The following is a 15,090-nucleotide window of genomic DNA, read 5'->3' as shown; positions in this document are numbered from 1 at the left end:
TAGACTCTTGCCTTTCGTTTGTTTGGTCAAGGACAAATTTATTTGTGTGTTTTTGGTATTTGTTTCTTTAAATTACACAGCCTTTAGAAGCTGTCTTCTGATTGGAAGAATCACACAACAGTCTCCTCTAGACACAAAGTATCGCTCTCCAGTAATGGGGATATAGCCAGGGTCACTGCCATCCCACACCCATCAGGGAAAGGGGTCATTCTCCATCAGCCATTTGGTAAAATTAAAACAGTAATTATAACACAACAGTGTCATAGGATCCATGACACCTGCTTTAAAAATAAATCTCCTGGCTTTGTCTTTCCCTTTATTTTTCAATAAATGCTCCAGTATTATTGCCACTGCATTAATCTAGCAGCAGGAAACCATTATCCTATGACAACAGTCTCTCCCATTAACATTATCTTTTAATTTTAAGATTGTTTAGATGACTGCTAGAAGCTACTAAATTAAGATAAAATGAAAAACGAATTATTTTCTTTAAGCCAAGTGTTCAGTCAAGTTACCCGCCTCCAATCTTGACTGCTCTGGCAAAAGAGACACCATTATTTTTGCATCAGATTACTAAATACTATTGGGTATAAGAAAACATTTCTAGAAATCTAGACATGTTTTCAATGTCATCTAGGAAATAACCATTACATTTTAAATTATTATTTATATTGCTTGCTATATTACATAGTATATATTAAGAGTTGAAAATACTGGTTATTTTTCTAGAAAGCAATTGTTGTAGTAAATAAAACAATAATGAAATCACAATGATGAAAACTCAGTAAGGAAATAAAAGGAACATTTGTCTACTAGAGTTTACCCTGAGAAATAATTGAATTTGGAGAAACCCAGCAAAAATGAGACAGGAGGAAAATAAACCTAAAACTAAAAGAGAGTTGTGATTGGTGGTGATTGTTATTTAACGTTCTGGCAAATGAACTTTAAAGTGACAGTTATATCACATTAAATGGTATCTGTACCTTTTATATCAAACATATTATAAACTTTTTCCCAAATAATAACGAACTTGCCTACTATCCATTAATTCAAAAAATTCTCTTTTATTCTATCAGCTGTATTACAACACCTGAAGAGACCTTTTAAAATCTTTCAGTATTTGTTCTGCTCCACCTCCATCTGTTCCAATGATCTTAGGGCTTTCTTTCCAAAAGGCAGACGCTGGTATAACTACAAATGAAGACTGTATCTAAATCATTATTAGCATAGTGACGTTATGCATTCAGTAGTTGAGATCTGTGATTCCTCCCTCTCAGGAGTAAACCACACAGACGAAAATTAATAGAAACTGAGTGACTGTCTTAATAGAAATCATACTAGAAAAAAGAGAAATGCTTAAATTGTGAATTCCCCCATATTGTTAATGGAGTTCAAGTAGGCCATCAATATATGTCCTATTTACTGATAGGTGCAAAATAGGTGGTGGGAGATCAATCAAAACCCCCTTCCATAAATTACCATGACTTCTAGAAATTATCAAAACTTCACTGGAGTGTCATGTGTAGTCTTCCCAGCAATGAGTTATAGTCAATAATTCATTCCCTGACTGAGCTGATAACAGGCAGATATTCTAATAATGTGCTAGGATTTACTACTGGACACAAGCAGTAAGTAGGAATTTCAATGAAATGTTAAATGTTATCTCAGTGGAGAAAAGCAATAAAAAGAGGACAGAGACAGGCATCTGGGGACAATGCTTGGGTGTTTTAATGCTGTAATTAGAACAAACATGTATGAAGGTAGTGTTGTTTAAGTTTTCATTCTTTTTTGAGGCAAATTGTTTCCAGAGTATTGTTCTGTAATGACTTCTCCTGGCCTTATTGTCAGAGAGTATAGCAGATGGCATTGAAAAAAAATGCTGAGAAGAAAGTCTATTTTATTCTTCAGTTATTTCTCCAAATTTGAAAATGGCTTCTCTTGAATGTTTTCCTTTTAAACGAAACTTCCGAAAAAATTATTATCTTAGACTAAAGGTCTTAAATATATTTTCAGTGATTTCTTATCACAGAGAAATTGACAAATTTGCTTTCTCTGTCAGAATGTTTTGAAGCTAGAAAAGAAGTGGTGATTCATCAAAAACAATTTTATTATGAAATTTGATTTATGTTGAGAAATATAAATGATGACGTTATAATGTGTAACCTCTGTGTGGAGGGAACACATTTTAGTCAATTGAGTTATTCAATTTTATTATTTAAAAAAATCCATATCTGGTTGTTCTTTTTATTCTAAAAAATTTATGGTGCTGTACAGAGTAGAAATGTGTGCTTTCCAAGTCCAAGGACAGCTATGGATTGTACTTCCCTCATTCCAACAGAGTCATTCATTACAGTTGGATGAATAAATATTTTCATATTTTCATCAACTTTTTTTTGGTGAACAAATAGAAACCAATATTGTACTTTAAAATACATCTTACTACAAATCCATACAGAGAAAAAGCTTAATTACATCAATACTAGAATTAGAACTGACACTAACAAAGGAAGTTATGGTTTCGGGCCCTTGAAATTTCTGAATTAGTAGCCTTTCTTTTACCAAGAAGAGTTAGTGGGAACATAAGGGAGAATGAATTACATCTTAATGCCTTAGTTTCTCTATCACTAAGTGCTCATTTCCATCATCTTGGAGAGAAACAGTAATTAATTTTAAACAGAATTGCTGTTTTCCACTGGATTTATAATTTTAATATATATTCTTAGTAATAACCACCTCACATATATACAAGTGGCCCAGTCATCTATACACCCTCTTTTGTAACTATTACTAAATTAAATCTATCCATGCAAAGACTTAACTTGACTTTAATAAGCAGTGCCTATTGACCCACTAGACCGTTTAAAAGACCTTAATGAACATATAATACACTCACACATATAGTCTGATAGCTTATTTGTAATGATAGATGCAGAATATCACTGTGCTTGAATATTGTTGACAGAATTCAGGCTTAGAAATAGGTAGTATGAGTAAGCCAAACAATTTTTTCTATGGTATCATTGCCGTGAAACAGATTCATATATCAAGATTTGCTGGGCTGAGCATGATGGCTCACACCTGTCATTCCAGCACTTTGAGAGGCTGAGGTGGGAGGATCCCTAGCAGCCAGGAGTTCAAGACTGGCCTGGGCAACCAGTGAGACCCCTGTCTCTACAAAAAAAATTAGCTGGGCGTGGTGGTATGCACCTGTAGTTCCAGCTACTGGGGTAGGGGTGAGGGGGGTGAGGAGGTAGGAGGATAGCTTGAGCTCAAAGTTTGAGGCTGCAGTGAGCTTTTAGCCTGGGTGACCCATCCAAGACCTTATCTCAAAAAAAAAAAAAAAAATTGCTGATCATTCTGAGGCAAATTGGGGGACTTGTAATATTCTGTTGCTGTGCTAATAAACTTTTATGAAGACAATGAGTAATTTCATGACGCTATTTTAAAGTAGCCTTGCTACATCAGGCAAAAGACTGGGTCACAGAGGTGTTTCCTTCTTTCCTATTATCGTTTTCACCTTTCCATCAACTCTAGGAGTTTCAAATACCTTAAATAGAATAATTAAAATCAAAATATACATCTTAAATTATATTTGCAATCACATCGTCAATGCTGTTTCCTTTTCCTCAGTGATCTGTTATTTTCTTGCCATAAAATCAACTTCTTCACTATGCCTGTTTATTATCTTAAAAAGAGTAGTTAGGGTAGAACTTCCTAAGTACTGATTAATGTAATTTGGTGGGATACTTACCAAACGTAGTTATCTGGATTGCTTTAACAAAAAACAAACAACAGTATTCTAATAAGGCAACTATCAGAAACACTTATCACATGAAACATTTAGGGAGATATTTATAAATAATTTTGAGAAAGATGAAAAAGGCAGTCAGTAAATTCAAAGTATTATTAAATATTATCAATATTTTAAAGCCAAGATATGGCTCCGTGAAATATATAGGCTTTTCGAAATGTTGAGTTCTACGTAAATTCTTCTTCTTATTATTATTTTGCAACAGAGCCTTACTCCCATTGCCCAGGTTAGGGTGCTGTGGCACAATCATGGCTCACTGCAGCCTCAACTTCCAGGGCTCAGGTGATCCTCCCACCTCAGCATCCCCAGCAGCTGGGACTACATGTACCTGTCACCACACCCAGCTAAATTTTTGTATTTTTAGTAGAGGTGGAGTTTTGCCATGATGCCCAGGATGGTCTTGAACTCAAGGGATTCACCTGCCTCGGTCCCCAAAGTGCAGGGATTACAGGCATGGGCCACTGTGCCTGTAAACTCCTATTCTTAAATGAAGCAGCAGGTCCCTGACTCTACTTACTATACCATACACCCCACTGCTCAGCTGACAATGACACCACAGAAAACTGGCCCAGGACCTAACCTGCTCTTCCTTGGGTTTTGTCTGTTGGTAACTACTGTTCCCTTTTCTCTCCACACCTTTTACACTCTGGAATTGTTGTCCTAGACTCAAGCTTTTTGTATTCACGTTGGAGGAAACTTTCAATATCAAGGGATCTCTGTGAGGGCAGCAATAAAGTTGAGCAGATTTTTAAAAATTTTCCTTCCTAAAAAGACATTCTTCAAAAACAGTTTTGCATTGATTTTAAAAGGACAGAATATTTGTTCCTGAGAAAGAGCTGGGGCATGTTGTCTTGGAGGTCATCTTAGCATCAAATAGTCTAGACCTTCTCCAGACATTAAAGGCTGCACAGGTCTGTGTAGAACCTCTGGCTGTCCATGGGAGATTCTTAGAGAACTGTCACTTGGAGAAAAGAATGATTATGATTGAAGGACATAAACAAGAAAGGAAGCTATGAACAAATAATCCTGGGGCAAGTGGAGAAAATGACAGCTTGATCTAGGAGCAGTATGGTTCCCACATTTAATTAGGATTCAAGAAAGAAACAATTTACGTTTATCTTTCTTTTCCAAAGCTCCCTACTCTTATATCTCACTGCAGATGAGTAGGATGAATGATGAATGTGTGATAGCAGCAGAGGTTGCTTCAACTGTGGGGCACGATATAACATTATTTTGAGTTAGGCAATTTTACTTTATACCAGGAATATTACTTTATGCACTGTTTTAAATATTTGTTTGAAGAATACTCGAATACAGAATTTCTTTACCCATAATGAATTTGTGTGTGTTTACACAGTTTTTGTGTTTCGCATCAGTGGAAATAAAAGATTGACATTGCTACCCACTCAACCAGGCACTTTCAGACCACAAATCAGGATGAGAAAGGACTGCTAAACGCAAAGAATGCAGAAATAAAGACTACCCATAGGTGGCGCTGTGGTTAAAGTACACCTGAATTTTGATTACAGTGACTGTATTTACTCCCCACCTCTCAGAAGAGAGACTGTTAGCCATTATCGCTTTTGTATTTCTATAAACACACATCAGCAAATAAAGCTCTCTGGTAATACACTCCCATCCACTCCAATCTACCAGGACATGTTTAAAGACCTCACTCCGCACAGAATTAGAGCTGAAGCACTAAAACCACCTTCTAAAATGTAGGCCTTGTAGCCTACAGCTCTGTTATTCAAAGTTTTATCCATCTCACTCTCCTTCCTTCCACAAAAACTACCGGGATCCTTTGGATAATCACTCAGTGATAGCCGAACATGTGTCTGGTTAAATTTCTAACATTCCCTTCAGGAATTAAGATTTCGTTTTAGTGCATATTCTTCAGGAAAAATACTGAAAAGTACCATAATTCATTATACATCTATGCATATGTGTCCTATCTAAGAAAATCACTTTAAAAAAGAAAAAATAAAGACCATTTGGTTTAATTCTCTCATTCGTGGATGAGAAAATTAAGGCCCAGAGAAGGAAATTTACTTGCACATGACAAATCATAACTTAATTGTAGTCCACTAAGATCTAGTGTCATCTCGCTTTATTATAAATTATTTAAAAAGTGAAAATGAACAAGGGGATTCAAATGTATTATTTGTTTATGGGGTTCCTCTCCTCATCTGGTTTAATTGAGTTTTCTTGACTAACCTTCACGCAGCATTACATCTTTTCTAAGTTGGTCCTCTTTAATCATGCCCACCTGCAGCTGTTTTCTGTGTAGGACATGTTAATTACTATTATAGTTTTAATGACTTTTTTTTTAAAAAAAGTTTTTTATATGTGCACAAGGTGAATTGATTGTAACAGTGCAATTTTAAATACAAATCAATAAAATTAATTCATTTAGTTTTAAGACGCTAGAATTAAAAAATGACTATTTGAATTGATATTTAAAATGCCCTCTACCTGATTGTATGAGCAATAATTATTCTTTCTTATGTAGCCTTATTAATTTTGATGGTTTGAAAGACAGAAATCCCCCAAATAGATACTATAGATGTTCAACATCTGCATTGTCTCGCCTGATTCTCCTTCAGGTTCCTTTCCTCAATCTAGCAGTAATATGAAAACTTGCCCCACAAGGCTGGTTTTACTTAATGATACTTAGCAGAAGGGCTTTGCACTTTCATGATAATTTCCACCACAAAAATCTCTCTGGAACTTACTAACAATAATCAGGCCTAATATTAGCCTCAGTTTGGAGATTTATTAAACTTATTTGGCAGAGTAGATAAAGTCGAACGCCTAGGTATGCAAGCATCTAGGCTGTGCTTCGGCCTTGGAAAAACTCAGGCCAGCACCCTAAAAGCATTCCTCAAAACTTGATTATACTAGAAGTGACATTTCTTACTCTCTAGAGGCTGTGAGATTGCAAATCTCGCAATTACTTCCATTGCTTTTGGGGGCTGTGAGAATTTCCGCCTCTCATCCTCCACAGTGAGGAGGGTAGTCGGGCAAGGTTTTCTCCCTGAAGTTTTCGTCAACTTTGAAAATAAGGACTGTGCTCCCTACATCACCAGCAATTGACAAGGATCCAAGAAATGCCTGCTAGGCACTTTCACACTCGGGTAAATGGGGGATGAGGGAGGCTAAGTAGGCAGTATTTAGCTAGCAACTATTATTTCCTTTATGTTTCTACCTTGTTAACTAAGCTTCCACTACGGTTCATAAATCTCCAATATCGTGAATTAAAGAAACAACAACAAAAATCCTCTTCTGTGTGCGTGTGCGTGAGGGGATACAAGTTCACTGCCCTAAGATGCAGGACTTATCTTCCCAAACAGGAAGAGACCCATTTCTGAGAAAGATGGTAAGTTTCCTAAGGGTCTCCTCTCAGATCGAGGGGATGGCAGTCCCCGAGGAGCGAGCGGGCGCGGGTCCTCAGGGTCCCCGTGCGCAGAGAAGGCAGGTGAGGCCCCCCCGCCCCACCGGGTCTCGGCTCCGGATCCCGGGTCGCGAAGGTAAGCCCAAGCGGGTCCCCGGCGCCAGGCGCCAAGCGGGTCACTTCTCCCCACCTGATTCGGGCCCTTCCCTTCTCCTCTGTCGGCCCGCTCCGCCGCCTCACTCTCTCCCCCGCCCCCCGAGTCTCGTTTCAGTCATCCCTTTGTCCTTCCCCGGATTGGCAGGTTTTATTATTCCGCCTGAACAATCCGGCCGCCCAGTGGCTGAGGGTCGCTGACGTCGGAGGCAGAGCCGGGGAGTAGTTGGGATTTTGCTCTGTCAGTAACACATGTGTAAGAGCCGCGGAGGGAGCGAGCGAGCCGGCTAGAGGCCAGCGCCGCCGCCGCCGCCGCCGCCTCCTCCGCCTCCGCCTCCGCGCCGGGCAGCAGCAGCCCCGGCAACAGTCCCGGCAGCGGCGTAGGCTCCAGCGCGTCGGGCCCGGCCGGCCGCAGCTCCCGACTCCTGGGCGCGCCTGCCTGCCGGCCTCCGCACCGTCCGCCGCCGCTCCCCGGGTTTCTGTGTCTGCGGCTGCTCCCGGGCGGAGGTGCAGGGAGCTCAGTCGAGCCGCCGCTGCCAGCCCGGAGCGAGCGAGCGAGCGAGCTAGCGAGCGCGCGGGAGGGAGGAAGGCGGCGGCGGAGGAGGAGGAGCGGGAGGAGCGCGAGGAGCGCGGGCGGGGGCGGGGGCCGCCGGGCGGGGGAATATACAAAGTGAAGCCACATTGCCAAACTTGCAGCAGCGATTGCAGCAGTTGCTGCCGCTGCACCGCGCCTGAAGCCGCGTCGCGCGGGCCGAGGGCTCCTGCAGCTGCTCGCGCGCAGCCGGAGGCGGAGGAGAAGGACGAAGACTGAGACTGACACTTCTGCTCCCGGCCGCCTGCCACTTACGCGGGGGCCCCCCAACCCGCCCCAGAGCAACGCGATTTTAAAAAAAAAGCCGCCCTTAGCCCCCTCCTCCCCTTTCCTGCTTCTGCGAGAACTCCCTCCCTCCCTCCAGCTCCGCCAGCCCAGGCGCCCCTTCCCTGGAAGCCGAGCGGCTTCGTTCGCATTTCACCGCCGCCGCCTCTTGCAATATTGCAATATAGGGGAAAAGCAGGTAAGGGGGCGGCTGGGGGAGCCGCGGGCCGGGAGGTGGGAGAGAGAGGGAGGGGGCCGATTCGGGCCAGGGCTGTTTTCTTTGGCTTCCTTCCCCTTACCGTCCCAAATTGCAAGTAAACAATACGTCGCCTTAGATAAAGCGCGAGTCTGAAACTACCGAGGCCGGCCTGCGAGCTAGCGCGGAGGGCAGCCCCGGGCCGCCAGCTTTGTAGCGGTTCCTGCTTACAAAAGGGCTCTTCTTGGAAACGGGGCTGGTGGGGACCGTAGAGGGGGTGGGATATTTCTAGTTCATGAGGGAAAGGGCAAGGGGTGCTTAGATGAGGTTTTAAGTATGAGAAGTAGTGTGTTTGGGGGGGTGGGGGTGGGGATAGTCACGATACCCCCCCTCTAGTAAACACTAATTTTGAAACAGTGGCAGGAAGGGTCTAAGTGAGCAGGATTCGGTATTGCTAGTTCTTTTTAAAACCTCTTGGTTTATAAGTCTTTTGTTACAATCCAGGAGAAATACGGTGAATCACCTAATTAAAATCAAGACATGAATTAAGCATCCATTTTTGTACTACAAATTGCCAGCGTTACGTTTGTCCCTCCCTTGGTCTCCATTAAAAAACACCAGAGACGTTGTTAAAGGGGGGCAGATTTTGCCTCTAGCTGCCAGTTCTGCTTTCTATTTCACTGACTATCCCAGGACCTAAATTGCTTGGCTATGTAATTACTAGAGTATAAGCCTATTTAACTTAAAAGCTTTCTTCTTTTTTTTTTTTTTTCCAACTCTAAATGAAACTTGATGAGGGCTCGTCCTTAGTTATCAGGGGAGTCAGTTTCTGGTCAGTCCTCTTGATTCATCTCTTTTAGATTTAATCAGCATTAAGGTATTGCTTGTCCTTAAGAGCTTTAGCTAATGGGGTTACTGGATGCTTTTCTCAGTGTAATGTTTCCTTTTCAAAAAAAAAAAATACATATATATTTACCTCTCACTAAAGATGGGGGCGGGGAAGAGCTTGGAATCTCCTCCCTCTCTCCTTTTAAAAAGGAATTCGGAGCGATTAAAACGTTGGGGGAAACAGTTTAAAGACCTAGGGCAGGAAATGCAGATTCATTTGGGTTAGGGCTGAAATTGTAACAAAAAGCAATTCCTCGAGTAAATGCATCAGATAAATCAATTTACATAAAGGTATGATGCATTCGGATAAATGCAATGCTAATGGGTTTTAGAGTGGTCCTGTTTCCAAAGTCTCAGGGTTTTGTTACAGCTTAATTGGTGCAGTTCTTATTCTGGTTTATTGTGCGGTCACTGGACACACGTTCCGGGACTCTTTCGGAGGAAATGTGTTTAAAATCGGCCTATTTAAGGAACCCGAGTCCCTGTTTCGTTCGTTCCTTCCTCGTTTTTTTGCAGCAGCCAAGTTGGGCCGGGGACAGGCAAAGTTCGCCTTCTTCTGAGGTATCAGCTGAATGTCTTGAGCAGATAGCCGGGAGCCTCAGGGGGAGCCCACACTCTCAGCTTACAGAGGACAAAGACAAAACAGGCTGCTTAATTGGCAGTAAATAACTTGATCTTTTTATAGAATAAGTGACTAGAGGAACACTAGGACTTTATTGGACTCGGAATTGAAGGCAACAAATTAATCGGTTTAGGCTAAGCTTTATAAATTGATTCCTATATTATATCCCAGTTGCATCTCTTGTGGCATTCATTAGAGTGGGGAATTCTTTTTTAAAGCAGTTTTTGGTGACAGCAGAACGGGCTCGAATTTAACTTGTGCATCCCTTAATGCTGCCTTCTCGCACGTTATCTGTAACGCCGCCCCCCCCCCCCTTTGGAGGAACAAAGCTTTAGCATTTAAATTGCTGATCAAGGGCAGATTAGTGAGACCAAAGTGGAGAGTGTTTGTATAGGAAGTTAACAGGCATCCTAAAGTTCAATGATCTATTATTCTTGCCTGTGTCCTGAAAACCCAGAGAAAACACTCATTGATCTTCAAAATGAAATGAGATTTGGAACAATAATGGGAGATGGCGGTCACCACAATGGCATGTGAAAGGTGCTGCTTAAAATACGAAAAACCAGTTTCGCAACTTTACACACTGCACCCCCTCTGCCGTCACCTTGCCTTCCCTCCCACCACCACGCTCTCCATCTTCCGTCTGCCGGTCCCTCCCTCCTTCCCTTTCGGAAAACCGAACTATTTCCAACTTGTGAACTCCTGCTGCACTTCCCAGGGCAGAGCCCGGGAGGGAACGAGGCTCCGGCGGGGCCGTCGCCTCCCTACTCCCCTCGACTCTGTCCCGGGGCCCGGCGGGGGCTGGGGAGGGGCCGGGCACGGCGGTGGGTGGGTTTGACCCTCATTTGCTGCAGGCGGGCGGCGGAGGAGGGGGGCAGTGGGCGGAGGCGGGGGCTGGGAGGAGGCGCCGCGAGGGGTGGAGCGCGCGGCGGAGCCTGCTCTCGGAGTTTTGACAGTACCGGAGCTGAAATTGTCAGCGGCGGCAAGCGCAGGAAAGTTGAGAGGAGCTCGTGGCCCCAGAACAAAGCTTGAGAAAAGTAAACAGGCGGCTGCTGCCGGCGAGCCTCCCTCCTTCGCTCTCCCCCTCAGCCTCCTTCCCGCCCTTGCCCTGCTGTTTCCTTCCAGCAGCTCCGGGGGGAGGAGGGGAATGGGCTTGCTCTCTCTCCGGCGATTACTAACTTTTGCATCGCCCCTGTTTTGTCTTTCTCTCCCTGTCCCCTTCCCGCCCTCTGCAGACCATGGTGAATCCGGGCAGCAGCTCGCAGCCGCCCCCGGTGACGGCCGGCTCCCTCTCCTGGAAGCGGTGCGCAGGCTGCGGGGGCAAGATTGCGGACCGCTTTCTGCTCTATGCCATGGACAGCTACTGGCACAGCCGGTGCCTCAAGTGTTCCTGCTGCCAGGCGCAGCTGGGCGACATCGGCACGTCCTGTTACACCAAAAGCGGCATGATCCTTTGCAGAAATGACTACATTAGGTAAGACTTCGCTGCCTTTCCTGGGGATGGGCGAGCAGAGCAATGGCAAGGCCAAAGGTTAACAGGGTTGTGAGGAAAGGAGCAGGCACCTATGGCAATACATTGCAGCCTTCACCTCAAAAATCTTTTAGTTGGCGGAATTTAAAGGGTTCAGGAAGCATGTTGTTAAGTCTTCCAATATCTGATGGCAAATTAATGGCAAATGCCATACTAAGTAAAGACCATCTGGTGGGACTGGGTCATTAGATGCACAAAGGTTGAGCACCCTCTGGTCGCAGAGTTTAAGTGGTCAGCCTCTACTGGACTACAGGCTAAAAGCAAACATCTCAAGTGGTAGTTAAGGTGCGTTCTTAAAACAAGGTGGGAACTCACAGAGGAACTCGGAGACAAAGGTTGACTTAAAAATACAAGTGTAGTTAGTGAGAAATGATTTGTCTGTAGTGATGGCTTATTACGATATTTACATGAGCATTTTTAAACTTTCTTGAGTGGAAAGCTGTGATTCATTCTTTGTGCTCCTTGAGAAAAATGCTAATTATCCATCAGTTTAAAGACTTGTAATTCTTCTTATAGAGAAAAAAAGCCCCAAGAAATAAAATCTAGTGATAATGTTTCTCTTCATACTGTTACTCGGAGGCTTGCAATAATTCAGTTAGTGTGTGGTTTGCGATGTAGAATTTGCAGTTTTTTTCAGTTGAAGTATGTTCAGGTTTTGGGTTTTTTGTTGTCGTTTGTATCACTGCCCTTGATCCTCAAAAGAGATTTAGAAAAAGAGGCTATAGAATTATACTAATCTTGCATTTTAAAGCAATGTATAGGAACATTCATATGTCCATGTAAGCAGTCTTTTCCAACAAGTTGCAGTGCAATTAATGGAAAGAATTCAGGAGGTCAGGTGCCTATAGGATCTTTTCAGGTGAACTCAAGCTACTTAAACTCATTAATTTGAAAGGAGGCATTTGAAGGATTACACATTTAATTTGAGTAAATGGTTTGATAGACTGATGCACATGAATGCTTCTAGGAGGTGTTCTGTTTCAACATCCAGTAATTAAAAAAAAAAAAAAAAACCCACACGCACACAGTTGATACTAGAAAACCGCACACTTTTAAGAAGAATTTCATCCTTTGTAAATCTGTCCTAAACCTTTGTCTTTGAAGTGATTAGTAGAAAATTTTCTTCTTTCTTCAGCGTGGGTAAATCAGTGGATGAGATATTTTGTTCAAAGTTTAGCTCCATTGTGATTCGCCTTATTCTGCGGCTAACATTGCAGAAGATGCCAGTGTAGTTCAGAGCTGAGTGTGGATACGTTTACCCCAGTGGTATCATTAGTTGTAAGATGATGGAGTAAAATGACATTTAGTTATTTTGATAATGCAACCTGTGTCCACTCTGCTGGCATCCTCAATCAGTCAAGTAAAAGAAATATAGGAAGGGAGAGGGCTTTTATTTTTAAATTAAGATGGCAGCATTAATTTCACTAAGTGTTCTTTTAGAGGTAAATGTTGGAAAATCAGCGGGAACATGGGTGTAATGTTTTCTGGTCCTCCTTCCAAGTAATGCCATGAGCTTTGACAGTATTGTAATTAAATAGAAAGCAAAACTGTGGTAAGAAAGGAGTGTGGCTTGAAGTGGAAAAATTGACAGTGCTGTTAAGATTCCGTGAATGGTACAGATTCATCTCTTCTCCAAGTGCCTTCAAAAAAAAAAAAAAAAAAAACCAAAAACAAAACCCAAAAAACCCCTCGCTTCTGATTACAACTAATTAAAAAGAAGATGGGTCCACTTGTATTCCCCCAGGACAAGTTCAGGCAAGTGGCTTCCTGGGAATTGTGTCCATTCTTTTCTCTATTCTTGGGGCCAAATGTAAATGGCCTTTTGGTGTTTTCCTGTGCCCTAATGGAGCAATGGAGGATGTGTGCCCAGCCCTGAGCCTTAATTAATCGGATCTACGTTCTTCCTTTTTTCCCCTCTGAATCTGGAAACTGGAGCCAGGCTCGCCCTTGAACTACATGCTACCCCGAGGACCTTAGATCTTTCTAGGAGAGATGAGTTCTAGCTCAGTACCAAATTGATGGCCTCATAGTTTGCTCAGGGTTCACCAGTAGCTGTGAGCCCCCCTTCCCCTCCAATTTAAGAGATTACTGAAGTCTTCCTTCAGTGTTCCTCTCAGCCCATCAAGATGCCCAGAGGGTGGGAAGGTGGGAAGACGCAGACGTTCCTGTTCTTCTCAGCTACCCGCTCCCCAGTGTCCCTCAAGTCCACTTGTTGGAGGAGCTTTCAATGCCGCAGGGATCGCTGCAGAGGAGTGGAGTAATCTGCTTGCCCGCCGCCAGGTGAAGGGGACCCCTTGGTCCGACTGAGACCACATAGCGATTTACTGAGGGGCTTTTAAACTGTCTTGACTTTGAGGTTGTGATTTTTTGAAAACAACCAAGGTCTTGCTGAAAAGCTGCGGGAGAGCTGGGAAAGGCCTGCGGGAAAGGCCGGCCTGAGCGCGGAGGAGGGGGCTGCAAGAGGAGGGGGCGCTTTCACCAGTCCCCTCCCCCTCCGCGGCCAAGTGTCGATGGGCAGAGCTGGGCTTCTGCCTCCTCGCCCTCCAAGATTTCAGATAAAGCGGCTGCCTTGGTGCAGCGAATCCGCACAATTAAAAGCTTTAATTAGTGGCTCCTCCATTTTCTTAGTTCTGATGGGCTTTATCTAATGAGATCTGGTCTCTGGCTTAGATCTGCTCCGAATGACGTGTCCGCAATGAATGAGAGCTGCGTCGCAAACAAAACATTTAATTAACAAAATTGGCCTCTAAGAGAGGGAGGGAAAGAATGAAGGGGGGGTTGTAGAGCGGAGGGGGAGGGTGAATCTTAAAGGGACCAACGCCTGCCTGGCCCCCCCATCTTACAAAAGTGGGGGAACCTTGGGACTGCCCCCTCCCCCATCCCCGGCTCCCGAGCCCTCAGCTCCACCCAAGCGACCCAAGTAGCTTCGGAAACTCCGTTTCTCTTCCTCGAACCCTCTTTCCTCCACCCACCCCCCACCTCGGGCCCGAAGACTGGCGTGGAAAGTGCAGCGAGAGGAGGAAGTTCGGAGACCGACGGGTGGGGCTCCAGGTCCTGGGAGGGCGAGGAAACGCGCCGGAAGCCCGGGTGGCGGTCGTCGGCGGGCCCTTGCTCGCTCAGCGGCCCGCGCCCGGGCCGGCGCCGCCCGAGGCCGCACCCAGAGCGCCCAGCCGGCGGGCGGTCTCGGGCCCGCGAGGGGGCGAGCGCAGGGCGGGAGCCCGGCGAGCGGGTCGCGCTTTCTTTCCCCGGGCTGGGCTCGGGCGGTTCACGTGGCGCCCGCAGCCGCAGTGAGCCTGGAGCGGTCGGGGGCGGTGGCTTGGGGCGAGGGTGGGGAGAATTGGTAGTTGGTGGTGGAGGGTGTGTTTGGGGAGGGGGTGGCGTTAGGAATGGAGGCGCCGCCAGACAGCGAGTTCATTTCCCTGGTAATCAACAGCAAGCTGCTATATTCAGAGAATGCTGTCCCTTTAATTGAACAGGCTAGGTAATTAAATGGCACTTTTCCAATAGGACGTGCTAGGTAAATCTAATAGTTGGTTATTTAATATCACTTTGAAGTCTGCCCACTCAAGCACAATGACAGCACAGGAGCATGTGAACTATTAGCTAGGAAGAAAAAAAAAAAAAAAAAAACCCAGGATC

General features: G+C 44.4%; 1 protein-coding gene across 3 annotated transcripts in view; it reads left to right on the top strand.

Annotated features, from left to right (window-relative positions):
• LOC105482794 (LIM domain only 4) overlaps window positions 1-15,090 on the top strand; it is a 133,932-nt gene that overhangs the window by 109,121 nt on the left and 9,721 nt on the right. The window contains exons 1-2 of one of the 3 annotated variants that reach the window (XM_011743135.3): window positions 8,001-8,413; window positions 11,156-11,394. In XM_011743135.3, coding sequence (XP_011741437.1) covers window positions 11,159-11,394 — 236 coding nt within the window. In that variant the 5' untranslated portion in view covers window positions 8,001-8,413; window positions 11,156-11,158. Of the gene's footprint in view, window positions 1-8,000; window positions 8,414-10,830; window positions 10,958-11,155; window positions 11,395-15,090 lie in introns of those variants that run through there. The other 2 variants (XM_011743136.3, XM_011743137.3) reach the window with 2 other exon arrangements.

This window comes from Macaca nemestrina, chromosome 1, assembly GCF_043159975.1.
Source record: "Macaca nemestrina isolate mMacNem1 chromosome 1, mMacNem.hap1, whole genome shotgun sequence".
Lineage (NCBI taxonomy): Eukaryota > Metazoa > Chordata > Mammalia > Primates > Cercopithecidae > Macaca > Macaca nemestrina.
The sequence above is the reverse complement of the archived record's forward strand: the minus strand, read 5'-3'. Positions and strand labels throughout refer to the sequence as shown.